Source organism: Bos mutus, chromosome 10 (assembly GCF_027580195.1).
Source record: "Bos mutus isolate GX-2022 chromosome 10, NWIPB_WYAK_1.1, whole genome shotgun sequence".
Classification (NCBI taxonomy): Eukaryota; Metazoa; Chordata; class Mammalia; order Artiodactyla; family Bovidae; genus Bos; species Bos mutus.
The window spans coordinates 64,676,519-64,702,688 of NC_091626.1; the positions used below are offsets into that span (position 1 = coordinate 64,676,519).

Sequence of the window (26,170 nt, forward strand, 5' to 3'; positions counted from 1 at the left end):
TTCCTCCTCTCCCATTTTGGTAAACGTAAGTTTGTTTTCTATGTTTGTGAGTCTGTTTCGGTTTTTGTGTGTAGATTCATTTGTATTATTTTTTAGATTCCACAAATAAATGACATCATATAGTATTTGTCTTTCTCTTTCTGACTGACTTCACTAACAATAGTATTCTCTAGGTCCATCCATGTGTTGCTGTAAATGGAAATATTTCATTCTTTTTTAGGGTTAAATAACATTCCGTTGTGTGTGTTTTATACATGTATACATGCCTTATGCATGTACACATATATATGTATACACACACACCATATCTTTTCAAGCCAGTTGTCTATTGATGGACACTTGGGTTGCTTCCATGTTGAGTATTATAAATACTGCATTGTGGTGCTTATATCTTTTCCAGTTAGAGTTTTCCTCTTTTCCAGGTATATGCCCAGGAATGGGATTACTGGATCATATGGCAACTATACTTTTATTTTTTTAAGGAACCTCCATGCTGTGTTCCTTAGTGGCTGCATCAGTTTACAGTCCCAGCAGTGTAAGAGAGTTCCCTTTTCTCCACATACTTTCCAGCACTTACTGTTCATGGACTTCAAAATGATGATTCTGGCCAGTGTGAATTGATACCTCATTGTACTTTTGATTTGCATTTCTCTAACAATTAGCGATATTGAGCATCTTTTCATGTGCCCGTTGGCCATCTGAATGTCTTTTTTGGAGAAATACCTATTTAGGTCTTCTGTCCATTTTTTGGTTGGGTGGGTTGTTTGTTTTAATACTGAGTTGTATCCGTTGTTCATATGTTTTGGATATTAACCCCTTGTTGATTGCAGCATTTGCAAATATTTTCTGTTCTATGGGGTTATTTTCATTGTGTTCATGATTTCCTTTGCTGTGCAAAAAGCTTTCAAGTTTGATCAGGTCCCGTTTATTTTTGCTTTTATTTTTTTTTTGGCTTTAGGAGACTGAGCTAAGAAAATACTGCTACAACTTGTGTTGAAGAATGTATTGCCTATTTTATCTCCTGGGAGTTTTATAGTGTTACATCTGAAACTGATGGTGGGTGAGGCTGGTCCTGAGGCTAGTGCCAGCCCACTGGTGGCTGGAGCCAGGTTCCAATGACGCTGCTGGGGATTCCAGGACCAGTGCTTGTATACTGGTGTGAGGGCCTGGGTCCTAGGCCCTCTGGTGGACAGAGACGTGTCGTGGCGAGACTCAGGGCACAAGAGGCCTGCTGGTGAGTGGGCTGTGTCCCAGCTGGGCTACTTGCTTGACTTGGCCTGAGGTGTCCCAGTACTGGCACTCATAGACTGGTGGGCACAGCCAGGTCCTTTTGCTAATAAGTTAAAAGGAAGATTCCAAAATGACACTTACCAGCACCAGTGGCCTTGAGATAGAACAAATTCCTGAAACATCTGCCACAAGTGTGTGTCCCCAGTTTCCGCCTGCCTCTCGGAGGCTCTCCAAAATTAGCTGGTGGGTCTGACCCATGCGCCTTTCAAATTATTGCTTCTGTCCTGGGTCCCAGAGTGTGTGAGATTTTGTGTGCACCATTTAAGAGTGGAGTCTTTATTTCTTACAGCCCACTGGTTCACCTGAAAGAGAGCACTGCTGGCCTACAAAGCCAGAAGTTCTGGGGACTTGTCTTCCTGGTGAGGAAGCCCAATGTGGGGTTCAGATCCCTTGCCCCTTGGGGAGAATCTCTACAGTTATAATTATTCTCTTGTTTGTGGGTTGCCCACCTGGAGGTAAGGGTCTTGACTATATTGCATTTCCACCTTTCCTTCCCATCTTGTGGTTCCTTCTTTATATTTTTAGTTGTAGAAGATCTTTTCTGCTGGATTCTGGTTGTTCTCATCAATAGTTGCTCTGTAAATATTAATAGTTGTATTTTTGGTGTGCCTATGGGAGATGAGTTCAGGGTCTTCCTACTCCACCATCTTGACCACATCCATTTCATTTCTTTCATCAGTGTTTTGTAGTTGTCAGCATACTGAGCCTGCAATTTTTTGTTTGATATGTAAATATTTAAATTTTTGGAGCTATTATAAGTGGTATAATTTGTTTTCAGTTACTAATATAAAAATATTTAATTGATTTTGTATGTTTACCTTATACTTGGTAAAATTCCTTAATAGTTTTATGGTACAGCCAGATTATTTGTTTTTTAGCCATACTATTTTTAAGAAATCACAAACTAGGAATAGTTTTACAAGTTCATTTTTGCTGTTTTAGATGAAATGTCAAATCTTAACTCTTGAATGAGATGAATTTTTCTTTTCCCCACTTTCCTTTAGCAGTATACATGCTTAATTATCTTTATTAGTAATTAAATATTTGTATGGTCTGGTGATGGAAGCATCAACCAAAAGAGCCTAATTTCATAGATTCTAGTTTTTTTTTTCTCCTTTTGTAATTAAATAACAGTAACATTGACTCAGAGAAGGCAATGGCACCCCACTCCAGTACTCTTGCCTGGAAAATCCCATGGACGGAGGAGCCTGGTAGGCTGCAGTCCATGGGGTCGCTAGGAGTCGGACACAACTGAGCGACTTCACTTTCACTTTTCACTTTCATGCATTGGAGAAGGAAATGGCAACCCACTCCAGTGTTCTTGCCTGGAGAATCCCAGGGACAAGGGAGCCTGGTGGGCTGCCATCTCTGGGGTCGCACAGAGTCGGACATGACTGAAGCGACTTAGCAGCAGTAGCAGCAACATTGACTAGTTTTAAGAACAATTTTATTTCTAACAGTAAAAATCATGATTTTTAATGGGAGAGTATATAATTTGGATAGTTTTGAGTTTTTCATATGGTATATCTTTTATCTATAATAACTGTTCTGTTTCTTCTCTTTTTCCTCTCAGGTATTGGGAGAGTTGCTGCTACATCATTAGGAAATTTAGCTAACCATGGTTCTGAAGATTTACCCCTTCCTCCTGGCTGGTCTGTGGACTGGACAATGAGAGGGAGGAAATATTACATAGATCACAACACAAATACAACTCATTGGAGCCATCCTCTTGAGCGAGAAGGACTTCCTCCAGGATGGGAACGAGTTGAGTCATCAGAATTTGGAACTTATTATGTAGATCACACAAATAAAAAGGCTCAATATAGGCATCCTTGTGCTCCAAGGTAGAGTATTGACTATTTTAACCCTTTTGTTTGGAGATTGTCTAATGTTAGATTTTGAACTTACATTTTCATCAAAGAGAAAAGTGTCCTGATGTTTGATTTGAAAACTATCTTTCACAGCTTCTGGACTTATGTTTAGTAATGAATGACTTTAATAATTAAAAAACTTTTTAAATAAACCTCAAAAACAGGATCAATATTCTTATGATCAGGTTCTGTTTTAATATGCTAGAATGTTTTTATTAAAGATACCCAGAGATTGAAATAAATAAAACTCATCTTTTTACATTTAAATTTCTTTTAAAATACAGACCTACCTTTGAATGTGTAGACTCTACTTTTGAATTATAATGATCTTCTTGTTTATTCAGTTTACAGATATTTTATGTTCTGTTTCTTAACTGTTGCCAGGTAAGAAAGCAAAAATTGAAACTGTCCAGAACATCTCAGATCTGTTTGATAAATATAGCCAGTGATCTTTTGGGTTATTCTGACTGATGCTGGCCTATCAGTAGATTTCACTGATAGCCAGACTTCTAGCCTTTGAATTCTGTAGCCAGTTGTCAGATATGGCTGTTGAGCACTTGAAATATGATTAATCCAAGTGGAGATGGGTTATACATGTAAAATACACACTGGATTTCAAAGTACATAAACTGTTTAGTAATGAAATTGTAAATGTTTGCAGTTAACGACATTGAGCTCTTAAGAACTGAGCCTTAAAATTAAAAATGGGTAGAATATCATCAGCATGTTGATAGCTGTTGCTAGCAGAGCACAAATGTTTGGTTAGAGCATACTTTTGCATTTTTTAGAACCATTATAATTATTTTGAAAATACATTTTAATATTATCACCCAGAAAACTAAGCTTTATCATTATTGTGTTGTTTTAATCATTTTACATGTTTGGATTTATTAATTCAACTTGGAAAAGCAGGTTTTTTCCAGTGATTCCATTTAGTGGCACTCATTCAGTGTTTATTGAACAAGTGACGTTGTTTTCCCTTCAGAAGAGCCAGATTCAGCACTCTGCATTCGCCAAGCTCTGGCCCTTCTGCCTGCTGTCCCCACCATCTCAGGCAGGCTGCTGCTAGTCTCCTTGGCTTCTATTTTCAGGCCTGTGACATGGGGATGATTTGTCAGTTGTCCCTCCCACCTGATCACAATTCTTAGCCAAGGGCAGGGATGAGTCCCACTTATTTACTGCTGTGTCTCCAGCACCAAACACAGAAATTCACACAGGTAGATGTTTGTTGAATGAATAAATGATAGAAAATGATAGAAATGCGCCCCCTTCCCTGCCAAAAAAAAAGACAGCAAAATGTGGTTACAGTTTGATGTCACCAAATGCAGACTTTCTGGTCCATAGCAAAGTTTGAGTGTATAGTGAGCTTAGTTTTCTGTTTGTCATCATTAATCTTATATTGTAGAATTTAATAGTTTATAAAGCAGTTTTACAGTTTGCCTTTCTCAGCAGCTCTGTAGACTTTAAAAAGGAGAGAGTAAACACCTTTAATCTCAGATAGGTAGTATTAGTAGCTATTTGATTGTCTGTAATATGCTAATTCTTATACATAACTCTTTATTATACTAGGCCATTTAATCCTTAGAACAGTCATCTCTGGTATGAATTTATTCCAGTTTTACAAATCAGGAGGCTAAAGTTTAGAGTAGAGAAGCAGTATTCGTCTACATTCACACAACTTGTAAGTGGCCAGTTTGACTTCAAAGCCTCAGTTCTTTCCCACTTCTGTTCTTTCCCATCCAACTGTGCTATCAAGGAATATTTCACTTTGCACCTATTTATGAAAGAGTGGAAGATAAAATTCAGTACCATTTGCACACTGATCTTTAAATTGTTAACTACAGTGTAATCCAACACTTACACTTTAGTCCTAGTTTAGTACTGGAATGACCTTTTCTGATATACACATAAACGTTTATGTTTGGAGGTAGGCTCTAACAGTTTTGCCTCCAAGTCTGGAATAGGCCAGTTTGCTCTCTCAGAATTCAGTCTTTCACCTTCAAGTGGTTCCTTGAACCTTCAAGCTTTCCTTAGCATTTTCCCATGAACAGCTCTCACCCCACCTTGCTGTTCTCCCTCCTTCCCCCAACACGTATAGGCTGTTAGAAATAATTGAAAATGTGGCCTTTTTTATTTTAAAGTCTCTGATTTAAAACAGGCTCTAATCAGCTCTAACTCCCTTACGCTCTTGTAAGGTTGTAAAAGTGGAAAGGAAGTGGTATAGTTAGGTGGATAGTTCAAGCACAGTACTCATTACTACTTTAACATCTATTCCATACTGGCTTTTCAACCTAAAGAAGAAAGAAAATATCCATTCTTAACTTTGAGAAAAATTATCACCTTTTCCAATATAAATTTATAGCTAATTACTTAGTTATTACTAAAATTTATGATTCTAGTTTTAAGCCTCCTTATAAAGGTTATAACTTAGCTCTGAATTTTTTTATAGCCTCCTTTGATGTTGCCCTTGAAAAGAATAAATATCAGCCAGAAGAAACCTCTTAAAAATATGTAAAGATTAGCTTCAGTTCACTTCAGTGGCTCAGTCGTGTCCAACTGTTTGAGACCCCATGAACTGCAGCACGCCAGGCCTCCCTGTCCATCACCAACTGCCAGAGTTCACCCAAACTCCTGTCCATCGAGTCAGTGATGCCATCCAGCCATCTCATCCTCTGTCGTCCCCTTCTCCTCCTGCCCTAAATCTTTCACAGCTTTAGAGTCTTTTCTAATGAGTCAACTCTTCACATGAGGTAGCCAAAGTACTGGGTTTCAGCTTTAGCATCAGTCCTTCCAAAGATCACCCAGGACTGATCTCCTTTAGGATGGACTGGTTGGATCTCCTTGCAGTCCAAGGGACTCTCAAGAGTCTTCTCCAACACCACAGTTCAAAAGCATCAATTCTTCGGCACTCAGCTTTCTTCACAGTCCAACTTTCACATCCATATATGACCATTGGAAAAACCATAGCCTTGACTAGCCGGACCTTTGTTGGCAAAGTAATGTCTCTCTCTGCTTTTGAATATGCTATCTAGGTTGGTCATAACTTTGCTTCCAAGGAGTGAGCGTCTTTTAATTTCTCTATATATCACTAATGACCTATAAGTTTCCAAGAGAAGGTGAATTTTACTTCCCCTATAGTATAGTTTAAAAAAAAAAAAGGTGGTAGAAGTTTGGGCAAGAGGCACTTGGAAAAACAAATAGTATTCTTATACTTCTTGTTTTATTTAGGGCCATTATCCTAATGCACATTGATTCTGTTTTCTTAGTGTACCTCGGTATGATCAACCTCCTCCTGTTACATACCAGCCACAGCAAACCGAAAGAAATCAGCCCCTTCTGGTACCTGCAAATCCTTACCATACTGCAGAAATTCCTGACTGGCTTCAGGTTTATGCTCGAGCCCCTGTGAAGTAAGTGAATTTACAGCACAGATTTTTGTTGTGAGTGGAAGGCTGAAGGGAGTCTCTGGGCTGCTTAAACCACACAGCACTGTGTTTTTTCTCAATGATATTGGGCTTTTATTTTAAAAAGGGATACCACAGCTTATAAAGTTTAAAAGTCATTGACTAGAAATAGAAGTTTTACAAACATTTATTGCATCTTCACTTTCTGTTAATGTGCAGACCTAGGCTGTTACATAGAGATGCAGTGAAAAGCTTACCTTCTCGTACGGGTAGGATAACTTGCAAATAAGTGATACAGTGCCTTGTGATAAAAGGAAGGACCTGGGTAAGTTCTAGGTACATAGGTGAACCCAAGCAGGACACAAGGGTGGTGAGGAAATATGTGTGGTGACTCAGGTTCTGGGATGAGATGATATGTGTTCATTGATACCTTAGCTTTGTTACTCTGGGCAGGGTGCTTAACTTAGTTTTGTCCTCTGTTAATTTGAGATAGTAATAGTATCTACTCTTAAGTTTATTAAGTATTCAGTAAAATAATGCATCTAAAATATGTGTTACAGTGTCTTGCACATTAAAAGAACTCTCAGTAAATGATGACTGTTATTTTTGCACTAAAGGTATAGGATAGTGGTTAAGATCAGTCAGGAAGGAAACTATCTGGAAGGAAAGTGTGATTTCTGTCTCCATTACCTACTAACTGAGTGACCTTGGGCAAGTTACTGAACTTAGTTCTAAGTGTTTTTACTCTACTGAAACAGAGGATAGTAATTTTATCTACCTTACGTAATGTAGTGAAGCTTAAGTGATTATGCAAAATGGTACAGCAGCTAACTTGAGTAAGCCTTAGTAGTAGTTTATTGTTATTATGAGTGAGCAAGGAAAGCTGCCCCCAAAAGGAAAATATATGGGGCTAGTTTTTAAAGATGGCTATGAGTTTGCTAGGCTCATAGCAATTGAGGATATTTGTAGGGTAGTAGGCATTGGCACCCCACTCCAGTACTCTTGCCTGGAAAATCCCATGGATGGAGGAGCCTGGAAGGCTGCAGTCCATGGGGTCGCTAGGAGTTGGATACGACTGAGCAACTTCACTTTATTTTTTCACTTTCATGCATTGGAGAAGGAAATGGCAACCCACTCCAGTGTTCTTGCCTGGAGAATCCCAGGGATGGTGGAGCCTGGTGGGCTGCCGTCTCTGGGGTCGCACAGAGTCGGACACGACTGAAGTGACTTAGCAGCAGCAGCAGCAGGCAATGTTCAGGGCTTCCCAGGTGGTGCAGTGGTAAAGAATCTGCCTGCTGATGCAGGAGATGCAAGATATGTGGGTTTAGCCCCTGGGTCAGAAAGATCCCCTGAAGGAGGGCATGGCAACCCATTCCAGTATTCTTGGTGGGAAAATTCCATGGACAGAGAAGCCTAATGGGCTGTGGTCCATGAAGTCCCAAAGACTCGGACGTGACTGAAGTGACTGAGCACACGAGGCACTGTTCAATATAATCATGAATAAATGAAATATTTGCCTCAGAGAGCTCTCTTGGAAAACAGAAGCACTCAGATCTAATCCAGTGTGATAAAGATCAGTGACTGATATATACAAAGTGCTGTGATTTCAGAAAAGGGGATGTTTGAAAGTATTATAAATAGTTACTGATAATGCATTGTTTCCTGAACCATCCTGTGCTAAACTTTCTCTCTATATGTTCTCTCATATAATCTTCCCCAAACCTATTTTATAGCTGAAAATAACTTAGTCTATGCTAAGATCATACATATATGAAATGGTAGATTTCAGACTTTTATCTAATTCCAAAGTTCATACTCTTAACTTTTGTTGTTATTATTTTATTTAATAATTATTATCATTTATTAAGTATTAAATTTCTGGTACTTTGCTAGGTATTTTACATATAATAATTGCATGTGTAGAGCTGTTGAAAATTATATAAGGTAACATTTTGTAGCCTTACTCTTTTGCATTTCAAAAACCAAACTACCAGCATAAAATAGGCCAAAGAAGAGTTTTAGAAAGTTTAGGATAATTAGAATGATTACACAATGAATTTGGAATTCAGTTCAGTTCAGTCGCTCAATCATGTCCAACTCTCTGTGACCCCGTGAAACGCAGCATGCCAGGCCTCCCTGTCTATCACCAACTCCTGGAGTACAACCAAACCCATGTCCATCGAGTCACTGATGCCATCCAACCATCTCATCCTCTGTGGTTCCCTTCTCCTCCTGCCCTCAATCTTTCCCAGCATCAGGGTCTTTTCCAATGAGTCAGCTCTTTGCATCAGGTGGCCAAAGTATTGGAGTTTCAGCTTCAACATCAGTCCTTCCAATGAACACCCAGACTGATCTCCTTTAGGATGGACTGGTTGGATCTCCTTGCAGTCCAAGGGACTCTCAAGAGTCTTCTCCAACACCACAGTTCAAAAGCATCAATTCTTCGGCGCTCAGCTTTCTTTATAGTCCAGCTCTCACATCCATACATGACCATTGGGAAAAACCATAGCCTTGACTAGACGAACCTTTGTTGGCAAAGTAATGTCTCTGCTTTTGAATATGCTATCTAGGTTGGTCATAACTTTCCTTCCAAGGAGTAAGTGTCTTTTAATTTCATGGCTGCGGTCACCATCTGCAGTGATTCTGGAGCCCCCAAAAATAAAGTCTGACACTGTTTCCACTCTTTCCCCATCTATTTCCCATGAAATGATGGGACCAGATGCCATGATAGTTTTCTGAATGTTGAGCTTTAAGCCAACTTTTTCACTCTCCACTTTCACTTTCATCAAGAGGCTTTTTAGTTGCCCTTCACTTTGTGCCATAAGGGTGGTGTCATCTGCATATCTGAGGTTATTGATATTTCTCCCAGCAATCTTGATTTCAACTTGTGCTTCTTCCAGCCCAGCGTTTCTCATGATGTACTCTGCATAAAAGTTAAATAAGCAGGGTGACAATGTCCAGCCTTGATGTACTCTTTTTTCCTATTTGGAACCAGTCTGTTGTTCCATGTCCAGTTCTAATTGTTGCTTCCTGACCTGCATACAGATTTCTCAAGAGGCAGGTCAGGTGGTCTGGTATTTCCATCTCTTTCAGAATTTTCCACAGTTTATTATGATGCACACCATCAAAGGCTTTGGCATAGTCAATAAAACAGAAATAGATGTTTTTCTGGAACTCTCTTGCTTTTTCCGTGATCCAGCAGATGTTAGCAATTTGATCTCTGGTTCCTCTGCCTTTTCTAAAACCAGCTTGAACATCAGGAAGTTCACGGTTCACATATTGCTGAAGCCTGGCTTGGAGAATTTTGAGCATTACTTTACTAGTGTGTGAGATGAGTGCAATTGTGTGGTAGTTTGAGCATTCTTTGGCATTGCCTTTCTTTGGGATTGGGATGAAAACTGACCTTTTCCAGTCCTATGGCCACTGCTGAGTTTTCCAAATTTGCTGGCAATTTGAGTGCAGCACTTCCACAGCATCATCTTTCAGGATTTGAAATAGCTCAACTGGAATTCCATCACCTCCACCAGCTTTGTTCGTAGTGATGCTTTTTAAGGCCCACTTGACTTCACATTCCAGGATGTCTGGCTCTAGGTGAGTGATCACACCATCGTGATTATCTTGGTCGTGAAGATCTTTTTTGTACAGTTCTTTTCTGATTTTATCTATAAAGCTGACATTGGTCGTGAAGATCTTTTTTGTACAGTTCTTTTGTGATTTTATCTATAAAGCTGACATCCTTTTGAAACTTACTACTACTCTTCTGTGTTTTTGATGGGCTTCTCTGGTAGCTCAGACGGTAAAGCGTCTGCATACAATGCGGGAGACCCGGGTTTGATCCCTGAGTCAGGAAGATCCCCTGGCGAAGGAAAGGGCAACCCACTCCAGTATTCATGCCTGGAAAATCCCATGGACCGAGGAGCCTGGTGGGCTACAATCCATGGGGTCACAAAGAGTCGGACACGACTGAGTGACTTCTGTGTGTGTGTGTGTTTTGTGTATTCTTGCCACCTCTTCTTAACATCTTCTGCTTCTGTTGCTGCTGCTACTGCTGCTAAGTCACTTCAGTCATGTCCGACTCTGTGCGACCCCATAGATGGCAGCCCACTAGGCTCCTCTTTCCCTGGGATTCTCCAGGCAAGAATACTGGAGTGGGTTGCCATTTCCTTTAGGTCCCTACTATTTCTGTCCTTTATTGAGCCCATCTTTGCATGAAATGTTCCCTTGGTATCTCTAATTTTCTTGAAGAGATCTCTAGTCTTCCCCATTCTGTTTTCCTCTATTTCTTTGCATTGATCGCTGAGGAAGGCTTTCTTCTCTGTCCTTGCTATTCTTTGGAACTCTGCATTCAAATGGGTATATCTTTCCTTTTCCCCTTTGCTTTTCGCTCCCCTTTTCACAGCTATTTGTAAGGCCTCCTCAGACAACCATTTTGCTTTTTTGCATTTCTTTTTCTTGAGGATGGTCTTGATTCCTGTCTCCTATACAATGTCATGAACCTCCGTCTATAGTTCATCAGGCACTCTATCAGATCTAGTCCCTTAAGTCTAGTTCTCACTTCCACTGTATAGTCATAAGGGATTTGATTTAGGTCATACTTGAATGGTCTAGTGGTTTTCTCCACTTTCTTCAATTTCAGTCTGAATTTGGCAATAAGGAGTTCATGATCTGAGCCACAGTCAGCTCCCGGTCTTGTTTTTGCCGACTGTATAGAGCAGAATTCTCCATCTTTGGCTGCAAAGAAATAATCAGTCTGATTTCGCTGTTGACCATCTGGTGATGTCCATGTGTAGAGTCTTCTCTTGTGTTTTTGGGAGAGGGTGTTTGCTATGACCAGTGCATTCTCTTGGCAGAACTCTATTAGCCTTTGCCCTGCTTCATTCTGTACTCCAAGGCCAAATTTGCCTGTTACTCCAGGAGTTTCTTGACTTCCTACTTTTGCATTCCAGTCCCCTATAATGAAAAGGACATCTTTTTTGGGCGTTAGTTCTAGAAGGTCTTGTAGATCTTCATAGAACTGTTCAGCTTCTTCAAGTCTTAACTGGTTGGGGTGGTCATTTACTATGAATTATTTATTTTTGGCCAACATAAACATTCCCTTACATCTATTTCAGTCTTCTCAGTTTGTAAATTCATGGCTGTTGATATGTGGCCTGATGCAGAGGTAAGATGATATTTCAAGGTTTTGGTCTAAAAGGATCAGTTTTTTCCTCTGTAAGTCAAATTTAAGCCTTGTTAAGTGTAATGTTTAAATAGGTTCTAATTATAGATATTATTCTACAAAGTATAAACAGTGTTTGTCACAAGTCTGGTTTTTATTTGATTTGAAATTCTGTAGACATTTATCCATAGAAGTTAAGGTTTGGTGTCTGAGCTCACCTCCAGAAGCCTTTTTATCTTACAATCCATATAGTGTAGAAATGAGATGAGGAGAGATGGCAGACTTGTCTTCCCCTTTTCCCTCTCTTCTTTCAGTCTTGATAGCACTGACTACTGCTGCATATAGCCTTTGTTCATATGCTGATCCTGTCATATATAATGTGTACATATATTTCTGTTTCCGTAAGTTTGGAAGAATATGTGCCTGTTTACATTTGTTGTTTCTGGGAGTTGATAAGGTTGAGCAGGGTTATTCTTTCTATATTGTTATGTCTGCTCTATAGCAATTGTTAGAAATAGCTAAAAAGCTTTCCTTTTGAGGGGAAAAAGATGGTACTTAAATGGAATGCTTTGGTTCTTACGGGAAAAAAAAAAAAAAAACTTCCAAAGGTTATAGTCTCTTTCAACTCTGGTTCTTTGAACTAGCTATAAAACTATAGGAAATTGGTAGCTTGATAGGGATTGCGTTGAATCTATAAATTGCTTTGGGTAGTATACTCATTTTCACTATATTGATTCTTCCAATCCATGAACATGGTATATTTCTCCATCTATTAGTGTCCTCTTTGATTTCTTTCACCAGTGTTTTATAGTTTTCTATATATAGGTCTTTAGTTTCTTTAGGTAGATATATTCCTAAGTATTTTATTCTTTCCGTTGCAATGGTGAATGGAATTGTTTCCTTAATTTCTCTTTCTGTTTTCTCATTATTAGTGTATAGGAATGCAAGGGATTTCTGTGTGTTGATTTTATATCCTGCAACTTTACTATAGTCATTGATTAGTTCTAGTAATTTTCTGGTGGAGTCTTTAGGGTTTTCTATGTAGAGGATCATGTCATCTGCAAATAGTGAGAGTTTTACTTCTTCTTTTCCAATTTGGATTCCTTTTATTTCTTTTTCTGCTCTGATTGCTGTGGCCAAAACTTCCAAAACTATGTTGAACAGTAATGGTGAAAGTGGGCACCCTTGTCTTGTTCCTGACTTTAGAAGAAATGCTTTCAATTTTTCACCATTGAGGATAATGTTTGCTATGGGTTTGTCATATATAGCTTTTATTATGTTGAGGTATGTTCCGAACCCCAGGGTTAGTAGAAGGAAAGAAATCTTAAAAATTAGAGCAGAAATAAATGCAAAAGAAACAAAAGAGACCATAGCAAAAATCAACAAAACCAAAAGCTGGTTCTTTGAAAGGATAAATAAAATTGACAAACCATTAGCCAGACTCATCAAGAAACAAAAGGAGAAAAATCAAATCAACAAAATTAGAAACGAAAATGGAGAGATCACAACAGACAACACAGAAATACAAAGGATCATAAGAGACTACTATCAACAATTATATGCCAATAAAATGGACAACGTGGAAGAAATGGACAAATTCTTAGAAAAGTACAACTTTCCAAAACTGGACCAAGAAGAAATAGAAAATCTTAACAGACCCATCACAAGCACGGAAATCTGGTCAACCACTTGTAAAAGAATGAAACTAGACCACTTTCTAACACCATACACAAAAATAAACTCAAAATGGATTAAAGATCTAAACGTAAGACCAGAAACTATAAAACTCCTAGAGGAGAACATAGGCAAAACACTCTCCGACATACATCACAGCAGGATCCTCTATGACCCACCTCCCAGAATATTGGAAATAAAAGCAAAAATAAACAAATGGGACCTAATTAACCTTAAAAGCTTCTGCACATCAAAGGAAACTATTAGCAAGGTGAAAAGACAGCGTTCAGAATGGGAGAAAATAATAGCAAATGAAGCAACCGACAAACAACTAATCTCAAAAATATACAAGCAACTCCTACAGCTCAACTCCAGAAAAATAAACGACCCAATCAAAAAATGGGCCAAAGAACTAAATAGACATTTCTCCAAAGAAGACATACAGATGGCTAACAAACACATGAAAAGATGCTCAACATCACTCATTATCAGAGAAATGCAAATCAAAACCACTATGAGGTACCATTTCACACCAGTCAGAATGGCTGCGATCCAAAAGTCTACAAATAATAAATGCTGGAGAGGGTGTGGAGAAAAGGGAACCCTCTTACACTGTTGGTGGGAATGCAAACTAGTACAGCCACTATGGAGAACAGTGTGGAGATTCCTTAAAAAACTGGAAATAGAACTGCCTTATGATCCAGCAATCCCACTGCTGGGCATACACACTGAGGAAACCAGAAGGGAAAGAGACACGTGTACCCCAATGTTCATCGCAGCACTGTTTATAATAGCCAAGACATGGAAGCAACCTAGATGTCCATCAGCAGATGAATGGATAAGAAAGCTGTGGTACATATACACAATGGAGTATTACTCAGCCATTAAAAAGAATACATTTGAATCAGTTCTAATGAGGTGGATGAAACTGGAGCCTATTATACAGAGTGAAGTAAGCCAGAAGGAAAAACATAAATACAGTATACTAACGCATATATATGGAATTTAGAAAGATGGTAACAATAACCCGGTGTACAAGACAGCAAAAGAGACACTGATGTATAGAACAGTCTTATGGACTCTGTGGGAGAGGGAGAGGGTGGGAAGATTTGGGAGAGTGGCATTGAAACATGTAAAATATCATGTAGGAAATGAGTTGCCAGTCCAGGTTCGATGCACGATGCTGGATGCTTGGGGCTGGTGCACTGGGACGGCCCAGAGGGATGGTATGGGGGAGGGGGAGGAGGAGGAGGGTTCGGGATGGGGGAACACATGTATACCTGTGGCGGATTCATTTAGATATTTGGCAAAACTAATACAATTATATAAAGTTTAAAAATAAAATAAAATCAAAAAAAAAAAAAAAAAAAAAACTGTAGGAAATTAACCACTTAAACTTTTTTCAAATAGATCAGAACTTTCCCAGAATGGGCCAGTGAGAAGAGTTTATTTATAAGTCCTGTTTAAGCAGTAAAGGAGCAAGTATTCCTTTACTGCTTAAAACAAGAGGTCTAGAAACCTTTTAGTTGATGCTAAATTTTTGTCTCTGAAGAGGATTAGAAGTGGTTAATATTGTCTGTCAACAAAAGATGAGTTGTTATCTATGAATTAGATAATGGAGAATCAATTACTTATCTCATCCCAGAGGTTTTAGCCAAAAAATTAGCTTGTTTCTTCTTCTTGTTTAACAAACAATGGACATCATCTAGCTTTCTAAAGTGCTTTAATTCTATCTCTAGCAGTAACTTACCAAAGTAATGTTTGTATATACTTCTAGAACTGGCTTAGAACAGATAATATTCTAATTATTTATTGGTTTAGTAAAGTTAGGTTTCTAAGTTTGATCATAGAAGTCTGTAATGTATTACGTAATTGTCAGCAAGCTAAACTATAGGAGAATATTAAAAGATTTAATCTTTAACAGGAAAAAGAACATCAGGAACATGTTTACTTTGTTATTCCTCACACGCCCCCACCCCAGTCCCCAATAGTTTGTGGCACAGACTATTTTATTCCTGTGTCTATGATCCTGCAGTATCACTGTTGACTCACTTCTGGGTATAGGAGGAAAGGGAGTGGGCATTCTGTTACATAAGGCAGGCACAGGGAACTTGGGCTATATACCATACCTGGGGCCTGGAATAGCAGTACTTTCTGGGCTCCTGAAGGCAGCATCCATTGGCGTGTGAACCAGGTTTTTTGGTAGCATTACAGCAATTGCTATTTGTGTATATAGGCTATTTATAGTACCGTTTGAATAGAATACTGATGTAGGTAAAATATAGCAAAAGAAAAGGATACTGGAGTAGTTTACATCCTATTTTCTGAATGATTTACCTGTACAGAGTATAGTGGCCAAAAGTTAAACTGAAGCAGGTTATTTGGCTCATTAAGAATAGGAATTACATACATTTTTTTTTCTTTAAAAAATTAAATAGCAGGCATAGGCAGAGGGAAGTCACTATACAGAAACAGCAGGGGCAAGGATTTGGAATGGAAATTGACAGATTGCATACTTTTATTATTTATGGTTTTCCTTAGAGTGCTTTTTCTTCTTCCCAGAGTATTTTCACTAAATACTCTTGATTTTCTTGCTTCTACACAAAATCCTATTCTTGATGCCAAATGCTGAGATGGGAAGTCAGAAAGTTATCTGAAGCTTTTTTCTTTATAAAAACTTGAATGTGTATACAGAATGATGTTGTTTACTTGCAAAATTGGGTCTGACTCTTTTACGACTCCATAGACTATAGCCCGCCAGGCTCTTCTGTCCATTGGATTTCCTAGACAAGAGTATTTAAGTGGGTTGCTGTTTCCTTCTCCAGGGGATCTTCCCAACCCAGGGATCAAACCCACATTGCCTCCATTGGCAAGTTGGTCCTTTACCACTGAGCCACGAGGGAAGCCCAAACATGTCTTAAAAACAAGTTTGATATTTTCTAATATTACTATATTTATTCTTCTCCCTCCTTTTTCTTTCTATAAAGTATCCAGATGATAAATGAGCTTTAACATGCTTATAGTTCACCTGGCATAAATTTAAGCATCTTGAATCAGTAGACATTGCTGAAATGCCCCTTAGCTATGAAATTCAGACTTAAGGAGATTAAGGGTTTTTGTTGTTGTTAGGAATTATGAATTTGTTTCAAACAAATAAGTGAAATCTTAAGCTACATGAATGGCAGAGGTTCTAGGAAATACCTTACAACTATTTCTTCATGGAGACTTTGTATTTTTTGTAGTATTTCTCCAATTTGGCAAATAGTTGGCAAATAGTTTCTTCATGGAGACTCAGTATTTTTTGTAGTATGACTCCCAATTTGGCCAACAATTGGAGTTTCCGTCTAAAGAGAATATAACTTATTTTTTATAAACTTAGCTTTCTGCTAAGTTTATCTGTTAGTAAATTTGCTGTGCTCATTAATTAAATTAATAAATTTGGGGTCCAAACTATATTTACCTTGTGATTTTGTGCTTCTGGTATTCTGGTACACATACCCAAGTTGCATAGAAAGGTATGTCAACATGCCAAGCACAGTACGTGGCTCATAGTGGCTGCTTTATGTTTGTTTGCTGTTTCCCTTTTTAAAAAAAAAATTATATGATCCCCTTGGAATAAGATGATAAATTAGTTACCAAAGAATCATTGGGTAGGAAATGTTATAAATTATTAAGAATAAATTTATTAGAATTTACAGTTAAAGTTCTTTCCTGTCTGTTCTGCAGTATGATTTGAGAAATATAATATATAGGTATATGCTTTGCTCTAGTTCTTTTTCTAGTCTCAGTAGGTATTAATCATTCAGAACTATTATTCTCATACATCTTGGTCCCTATTGTTTTCTACCTTTCTGATCTTTTAGTCACTGAACAATTTTATTTATTTATATATATATATATACACACACATATACACACACACATATACACACGTATATACATACACACCTCTATAGGTTTCATCCATAAAATAAGATGATTGGATTAGAATGCTGTCTTCAGGTCCCTTTCAATGCAAAGTGTAAATTACCACTTTAGTAGATTGTTGTATACTTCGTCGCAGTATGTGATGTACTTACCCATTGAAAAGGGACGAAAAGCCTTCTGAAATGTATATAAATGTAAACTTACATGAGTCCATCCCCATATCATGCAGTCTTCTACAGTCTTTATTCTCATTCTGAAAAGAGCTGTTCTTTCCTTTTGGCTTGAGTTTTTCTGTTTTTTGTTGTTGTTTGTAATAGCGTATACGCAGCCTCAGGATTATGCAGCCCACTAATGATGGTTCCTTTTCATTTGTTTACCTGCTTAGTTCCTTGTTTGCTATAGTGAACAGTATACCTCAAAAAGCTTTATCAACACTAATGACACAAATGATCTTGCCTATTTTTTTGTACTGTTCTTTGAGGGACAGTATGGTCTAAAGTATTCTTACCTTCCTGACAGTTAACTTTGGATGAACTTAAGAACAGCATGAAATGTGTTCTTCAAAATTACAGAACCACAGTGATTTGAAATCAGTGTTCACTATTACCTAGTGTTAATATTAGAATAACTGATACATAAGATGAACAAAATAGGTATTTTTAAATTGAAATGAAGTAATATTAGCAGATTTTTCCTCTTCCTAAAAAAGTGTATTTAACTAGCAGATAATAACTTGGTTATTTTTAATTGAAGTTTGTGGTTTATTAATTACAGTAAAATTGGTACTTATAAAATAGACCAATTTACTAATATAAATATATATTTATGTATATGGTGTGAACATATGTCTGATTGTGTTTTAAAACAGATACGACCATATTCTGAAGTGGGAACTCTTTCAGCTGGCTGACCTGGACACATACCAGGGAATGCTAAAGTTGCTTTTCATGAAAGAACTGGAACAGATCGTTAAAATGTATGAAGCCTACAGACAGGCTCTTCTCACAGAGTTGGAAAATCGTAAGCAGAGACAGCAGTGGTATGCCCAGCAACATGGCAAGAATTTTTAAGTTAATTTTTTAAAAACAAAATTTAAGTTTTTTAAGGGCTTTAAAATATTTTCACAGATTAAAAAACTGCAAATACTTTGGTTAATAAAGGCAGCTTACTTTTTGGAAATTATAAAGTTCTAATTTTACATGTATTTTGTTATTAAAAATATTATTTTATTGAGAAAAAATGAGTTTATCACTTTAAGGGCCAACAATGACACTCTAAATGCTGTATATCTGAAAACTGCTTTGCATATTCTTGATGGAGACAAATGTCATTTAACCAGATATTAAATAGGAAATGATCAGTTGGTAGACTATCACAATAGTAGTACCTTTCTTTAAAAAACAGAGAAAGAGATAATGTATGCAGTATTTAAAAAGCGTTTACTGCTGTAGTATGGAATATTGTCTGGAATTGGATGGTTTAAGTATTACCATTGTGTAGTTCAAAACAAAACAGGACTTGGAACCTTTATTGTGATACATTTTTATATATAATATATAGGGTTACTCTGCCCTGCCCCCAGCTGTAAAGAACTGTTTTAAAACATGTTGGGAAAATATTTTTTTGGTATGAAAGGGTGAAGGACCTGTAATGTTTCAGGGATAAATTTAGGTAAAAGGCTCCAGCCTGTGTGGGAAAGTTGTGTACAGTACTCAAGAGTTGCTAATGTTACTTCCTTCCTTTGGGCCAGGGCTCTTACGGCATTTAGTAACATGGTTCTGATAAGACTGAGGTCGCTTCCCAACAGCATAGCACGCTGCCATCCTAAAAGACTGGGTTGAGCTGCCAAAAATGACAATCAGGGATTCATTAAGAAATCTCGGTCATTAAATTTGACTGTATGTATTTTTTAATCTTCTAAGAGTTTGTCACAGAAGTTTAAAAGTTGGCATTTTCCTCCCAACTTATTTGCCTTTTGGTTTAGTAGTTATTAAGACACTGTTCATAACTAGCACAGTACATTTGACTGCAGGCAAATTTATGGCACAGCTAGCCTATAAATCTCTACAATTCTGTGAATTTCAACACTTGTTGAAATAGCTGTTCAGTTATATTTACACATGTTGTAAATATGTAAATAAATTTTTAGTTTAGGTAATCTTTCAAAATATAAAGTTCTAGTTAGATATCGATGAATATGAATTATTGATAAAATGTTGAAAATGTTAAATGTTTGGTTTTATATAACAAGCTTATTAAATATATTTTTGTGGAAACTAAATGTGTTGCATTTGAGTCCATGTTTTATGCATAATGCTTACAAAGAGTCTACTTTTCCATTCAGCAGGCCCATAGGCAAAGGAAGCAGAATGAAAGGGGTATCCAAAAATGAAAATAGGCCAGTGGAATTTTATCAGTGGGAAAAGTTATTTCTCAGGCCATGTGATCAAACTTGGCTAAGATGTGAGCTTATATATCTTATGAACTCTCACATACTTTTCCATCTTTACTCTTTACTTAATATTACCATTTCATTTAACTAAAGCTTAGCTATTTCTAAGAAAGTTATAAATTACTCTGTTTTAGAGCTCCTGGATAAGAGGCATTACTTTTTTTTTTCTTTCATTACTACACATTTTTATCCTCTAAAAAGTATGAAATTCCACTACAGATTTTAGTAATTAGAAATACAATATAGAATCACTGGTTTAAAAGAACTGGAAGGTACCTAAATGGGATCAGCATACATATGTTAAAATGAAAAGCTAAATCTGTAATGGTGTCAACATTAGAGAAAATGCATTTTGAATTTAAAAAAGAGATAGAAACTTTTCCTCTTCTGTATCAGCGCCTCCCAAACATTTCCAAATTCAGTTGTTTTTAATCTTAGGAACCAGAATAAACTTTAATAATAGTTCACATGTTAAAAGAATAAACCTATGATGAATACATATCTTTGTGTACCAAATGAAAAAATATACAATGCAGTGAAACTCAAATACATATACAAAGTGATTTTTTTGTGCATTTTTGATCAAGAGGTTTATATTCTATATTAAACAATAATATAAAAGAAGCAATATATAGTTTCTGATAAAGCAACTGAAAAGCTCTCTTAGATGTCTTTTATAATAAAAGCTAATGGTATATGTAAGATGGTATAGGTTGAATCAAGCCTATTGAGCTATGTTTTAACAAATGCCTATGTGAAATAATTTAAAAATTCTTCTGTAGAAATTAAATGAGCATATCCAAATGTGGAGTAATATTACTACATGGTTTAACTATAACCCAGTAGTAGTATTGAGTAAATTCAAGCAGAACACATGTACCATTATCATAAATAGACAAATTCTTTAAATTATAATAGCATATTTGAAGACAAAATCAAGAAACTATACATGTTAACAAATGATATAACCATGCATACATATATCTGCTTATTAAACACTGAAGTAAAAGAACTAAGCTGTTGTGCAGTCTTCAGAGGTGCTTGGCATTCTACTCTGTTCTGATGGAAGCACTTTGTATGTTTGCATGGAAACGTAAAACAATATTTAATTGACAATTTGGTCATGCACCTGTGTTTTTTAAATTTGGGGTTACATTTTCTTCTTTTCTGATTGTTCAGTAGATTCTGACTTTGGTGCAGGAAAAGCTTGATGATACAGATGTCTGTGGGTTGCTGCTGCACTGTAAAGCTTGTATAAAGCCTAGAAATAAAATAATCAAGATTATTTTAAAAAATGATAAAACATTTTATTAAATACATAGATATAAATTTTTTCCTTTTAGTGTAATTTATGGTACTATATAAAATTTAGCATGCTAAATTTGGAATCCTTAGTAATCTGTCTAACATATATACTAATAACTAGTATCTCAGCAGTCAAAAGTATTTTCAACTCTCCAGTGTGTTGATAGTACTACTTATGCAGGTTGATCTCTATGGTAAATGTTCTATCCTCGGATTGCATTTTCTTTTACCGTTCCCACCTTTTGGAGGAGAGCTTCCTAACCACTGTATCCCAGGGATGTGGAAAACTCATATTGTGAATATTATTAGTTTTAGAATAATTGTGGGAGCTCATAACTTGTGATTGCCAATAGCTAATTTATTATACACAGGTAGAATACTTGCTATTGGACCTTCCTGATAGGTTTTTCAGAAAGGGACCACTTTTTATTCTCCATAATTTCCTGATATGATGGGCTTTCTCAAATATGCTCTTTTCCCTTGCTTCCACTAATCAGTTCATAGCTTACAAAACCTTTATTCAGAAACATTACCTTAGAAAGTCTTCCTTCATTAAAACTACCTCTGTCGTTGTTATTTGTCTGTGTAACAGTGTTTGCATCATAGAAATGTTTACATACTGCTTTCTGAAGTGTCCATAAATATTTTTATGTTTTTTTTAACCCCTCACCTAGTTTCTAAAATTCATTACCTCCTCTGACTTTCACATAATGAACACTCAGTTAAGACCAATTTATCTGATGTAATTCTAGAGTCTTTAAAAAGTCTGAATATTTTTAAAGGCTGTATAAAAGCTTGATATCCTTAAATAGAATTTCCAGGAAATTCCATTCATTTTTATCTTTTTGAGTCTATATGGCTATTTTCTTAACTCTGAATTATACCATCATCAATTTACAAATGCATACTGGCACAACCTTAGTTCTATTCTGATTCTAATACATGCAGTTTAATCAATGTTTTCTTAAAAGTTCGTATTTTTTCTTAAGATTTGATTTACAAAGTTGAAATTTATTGTTACTGTTTTAGTAGATTCATTTTACTGAATTTTACATAAAATAATTCCTTGTTGACTTATAAATATTAAATATATCCTTGGTATCTGATTGGCAGACATAACCTAGTTATATATAAAACAGCAGAAACCAAGGAAAGAATTACGTACTGTCACTGTAGTTGCTGAAGATCAGTATTGCTTTCTGAAAGTAATGACCTAAATGAGTCCACAGAAATAACTTTTCTTATGTGAAAATGATTCCTTCATAGAAACTTAGATTATTCCTCAGATACAGACTTTCTGCACATGTGCAGTGGGAGAAATGAACACTAATTTACAGGTCAGGTCCAAGGTATGCCAAGAAAGTTAGTTACACTACATGCTGGCCTGAAACCTGCTTAAAGTGGTACAGTATCTCTTTCAGAAGCCACAGTTCTAAAGGTTGTAGCTCTATTTACTCTGCATTACTTAAGTTTCCTCCAGATTTTCATAACTACTTGTTTCACTGCAGTAGAGCAAAATGCCCAATGTTAGAGCTTAAGATTTTTGAAAATTTCTAAACATTCAGAAGTAAAATATTCCTGATAATCAATTCTTGTGTTTCATATGCAGATAAAATTATATATCATGTTCAGAGTAAATTAAATATTTTAAAACCTCTCTACATTGAGACATCCTTTAATGACTAGTTGGTTCATAAAATAAGACAATCATAATGTTTATAAATATACAAATAGTTCTTAATTTAAGAAAAATTTAACTTACCTCATTTGTACTTCCCTGTGGTAAAGGCAGATTAAAGGGGAGAAAAGAGAAGTATATATCCTGCTTCATTAATAGCACTATGATAATCAACCTTATTTACATTAGTAATTTGAGAGCATTTAGGAACAAATACACCTTGAGAGAGGGGACATGTGTATACCTATGGCTGATTCATGTTGATGTATGGCAGAAACCAACACAACTTAGTAAAGCAGTTACTTCAAGTTAAAAATATTTAGACCATATACCCCTGCAGATTTTTTCAATTTAGATTACGTATTTAATCTGAATCTTCTGAAGGGCCCAATTCTATATTTATCACAGGTTTCAGCATCATATTCTAGGAGGGCTTTGGGATTTACCTTAAATAGCCCCTCTTCATCTTTTGAGGTTGAGGGGCTTTTTGAGGCAGTGGCTCAGAGGATCCAATTTTAATTAATTCTTTTCCAGTAGTGCTACCATTTATCAGTATATATCTCAATTAGATTCTTCAAAGACACACAGTATATCCATCAGTTACAATTTGGTTTTAAAGAATATAAACATACTCAATGCTGAGATAATTGTAGCTATCACTTGCTACCTGCAGACCATAAATATTCACAAGTCTTAACTCCAAAATTTTATGAAGAATCTCAACTTTAGTTTCACTAAATTTATTGAAATTTTCATGTGGTAATTGATACTTCCAGAATGAAAGGTGAGATGATTTTTATTCTCGTGTGTTTATAATTGTTTCCCCTGTCCATAATCAGTTATTTGAACAGCAGACCATGGTGACCCTGGGTTGGTTAATTGGACCATAGAGGACAACTGACCCAGAAGCAGCTGATCCAGAAGTTGACCTGGACTCATTTTAGGGCCTGGTACAAATGAATAGTTTAAAGAGACAATCTGAAGTAATCAGATACTGTGTTGAAAGGTTTTACTAAAAGAGACAGTGATACAACTTCAGATGGTCATTTATATATGCTCCTAACAATGGTTCTATGAAGGCCTACAAGACCTTCTAGAACTAACACCCAAAAAAGATATCCTCTTCATAATAAGGAACTGGAATGAAAAAGTAGGAAGTCAAGAGCTTCCTAGAGTTACAGGCAAATTTGGCCTTGGAGTACAAAACGAAGCAGGTCATAGACTAACAGAGTTTTGCCAAGAGAATGAACTGGTCATAGCAAACACCCTCTTCCAGCAACACAAGAGAAGACTGTACACATGGACATCACCAAATGGTCAATACCAAAATCAGAATGATTATATTCTTTGTAGCCAAAGAGGGAGAAGCTCTATACAGTCAGCAAAAACAAGACCAGGAGCTGACTGTGACTCAGATCATGAACTCCTTATTGCCAAATTCAGACGTAAATTGAAGTAGGGAAAACCACTAGACCAGTCAGGTATGACCTAAATCAAATCCCTTACGATTATACAGTGGAAGTGAGAAATAGATTCAAGGGATTAGATCTGGTAGAGTACCTGAAGAACTATGGACAGGTTCGTGACATTGTACAGGAGGCAGTAATCAAGACCATCAAGAAAAAATGCAAAAAGGCAAAATGGTTGTCTGACGAGGCCTTACAAATAGCTGAGAAAAGAAGTGAAAGGCAAAGGAGAAAAGGAAAGATATACCCATTTGAATGCAGAGTTCCAAAGAATAGCAAGGAGAGATAAGAAAGCCTTCCTCAGTGATCAGTGCAAAGAAAGAGAAGACAACAATAGAATGGGAAAGATCTCTTCAAGAAAATTAGAGATACCAAGGGAACATTTCATGCAAAGATGAGCACAATAAAGGACAGAAATGATATGGACCTAACAGAAGCAGAAGATATTAAGAAGAGGTGGCAAGAATTCACAGAAGAACTATGCAAAAAAGATTTTCATGACCCAGATAACCACAATGGTGTGATCACACACCTAGAGCTAGACATCCTGGAATGCGACATCAAGTGGGCCTTAGGGAGCATCACTGTGAACAAAGCTAGTGGAGGTGATGGAATTCCAGTTGAGCTATTTGAACCTAAAAGATGATGCTGTGAAAGTGTTGCACTCAATGTGCTAGCAAATTTGGAAAACTCAGCAGTGGACACAGGACTGGAAAAGGTCAGTTTTCATTCCAATCCCAAAGAAAGGCAATGCCAAAGAATGTTCAAACTACTGCACAATTGTACTCATCTCACACACTAGCAAAGTAATGCTCAAAATTCTCCAAGCCAGGCTACAACAGTACATGAACTGTGAACTTCTTGATGTTCAAACTGGATTTAGAAAAGGCAGAGGAACCAGAGATCAAATTGCCATCATCCACTGGATCATCGAAAAAGCAACAGTTCCAGAAAAACACCTACCTTTGCTTTATTGACTACACCAAAGCCTTAGACTGTGTGTATCACAACAAACTGTTGGAAATTCTGAGAGATGGGACTACCAGACCACCTGACCTGCCTCCTAAGAAATCTGTATGCAGGTCAGGAAGCAACAGTTAGAACTGGACATGGAACAACAGGCTGGTTCCAAATCAGGACAGGAGTACATCAGGGTTATATTGTCACTCTGCTTATTTAACTTCTATGCAGAGTACATCATGCGAAAAGGCAGGCTGAATGAAGCACAAGCTGGAATCAAGATTGCTGGGAGAAATATCAATAACCTCAGATACGCAGATGACACCACCCTATGGCAGAAAGCGCCTCTTGATGAAAGTGAAAGAGGACAGTGAAACTTGGCTTAAAACTCAGCATTCAGAAAACTAAGATCATGGCATCTGGTCCCATCACTTAATGGCAAATAAATGGGGAAGCAATGGAAACAGTGACAGACTTTATTTTTCGGGGGTCCAAAATCACTGCAAATGGTGATTGCAGCCATGAAATTAAAAGACACTTGCTCCTTGGAAGAAAAGTTATGACCAACCTAGAGAGCATATTAAAAAGCAGAGACATTACCAACAAAGGTCCATCTAGTCAAACCTATGGTTTTTCCAGTAGTCATGTATGGATGTGAGAGTTGGACTATAAAGAAAGCTGAGCACCGAAGAAGTGATGCTTTTGAACTGTGGTGTTGCAGAAGACACTTCAGAGTCCCTTGGACTGCAAGGAGATCCAACCAGTCCATCCTAAAAGAAATCAGTCCTGAATATTCATTGGAAGGACTGATGCTGAAGCTGAAACTCCAATACTTTGGCCACCTGATTCGAAGAACTGACTCACTGGAAAAGACCTTGATTCTGGGAAAGATTGAAGGCAGGAGGAGAAGGTGATGACAGTGGATGAGATGGTTGGATGGCATCACCAACATGATGGACATGAGTTTGAGTAGGCTCTGGGAGTT

The 26,170-nt window shown here is 37.0% G+C and overlaps 2 protein-coding genes across 3 annotated transcripts in view; one reads left to right on the top strand and one right to left on the bottom strand.

Annotated features, from left to right (window-relative positions):
* The window catches only part of SAV1 (salvador family WW domain containing protein 1), a 30,443-nt gene extending 10,814 nt beyond the window's left edge, over positions 1-19,629 (top strand). The window contains exons 3-5 of the mRNA XM_070378103.1: positions 2,864-3,134; positions 6,428-6,571; positions 18,193-19,629. Coding sequence (XP_070234204.1) covers positions 2,864-3,134; positions 6,428-6,571; positions 18,193-18,394 — 617 coding nt within the window. The 3' untranslated portion in view covers positions 18,395-19,629. The remainder of the gene's footprint in view (positions 1-2,863; positions 3,135-6,427; positions 6,572-18,192) is intronic.
* A 794-nt stretch (positions 19,630-20,423) lies between these two features.
* The window catches only part of ATL1 (atlastin GTPase 1), an 84,265-nt gene continuing 78,518 nt past the window's right edge, over positions 20,424-26,170 (bottom strand). For both annotated transcript variants that reach the window (XM_070378101.1, XM_070378102.1), the window contains exon 14: positions 20,424-21,037. In XM_070378101.1, coding sequence (XP_070234202.1) covers positions 20,927-21,037 — 111 coding nt within the window. In that variant the 3' untranslated portion in view covers positions 20,424-20,926. The remainder of the gene's footprint in view (positions 21,038-26,170) is intronic.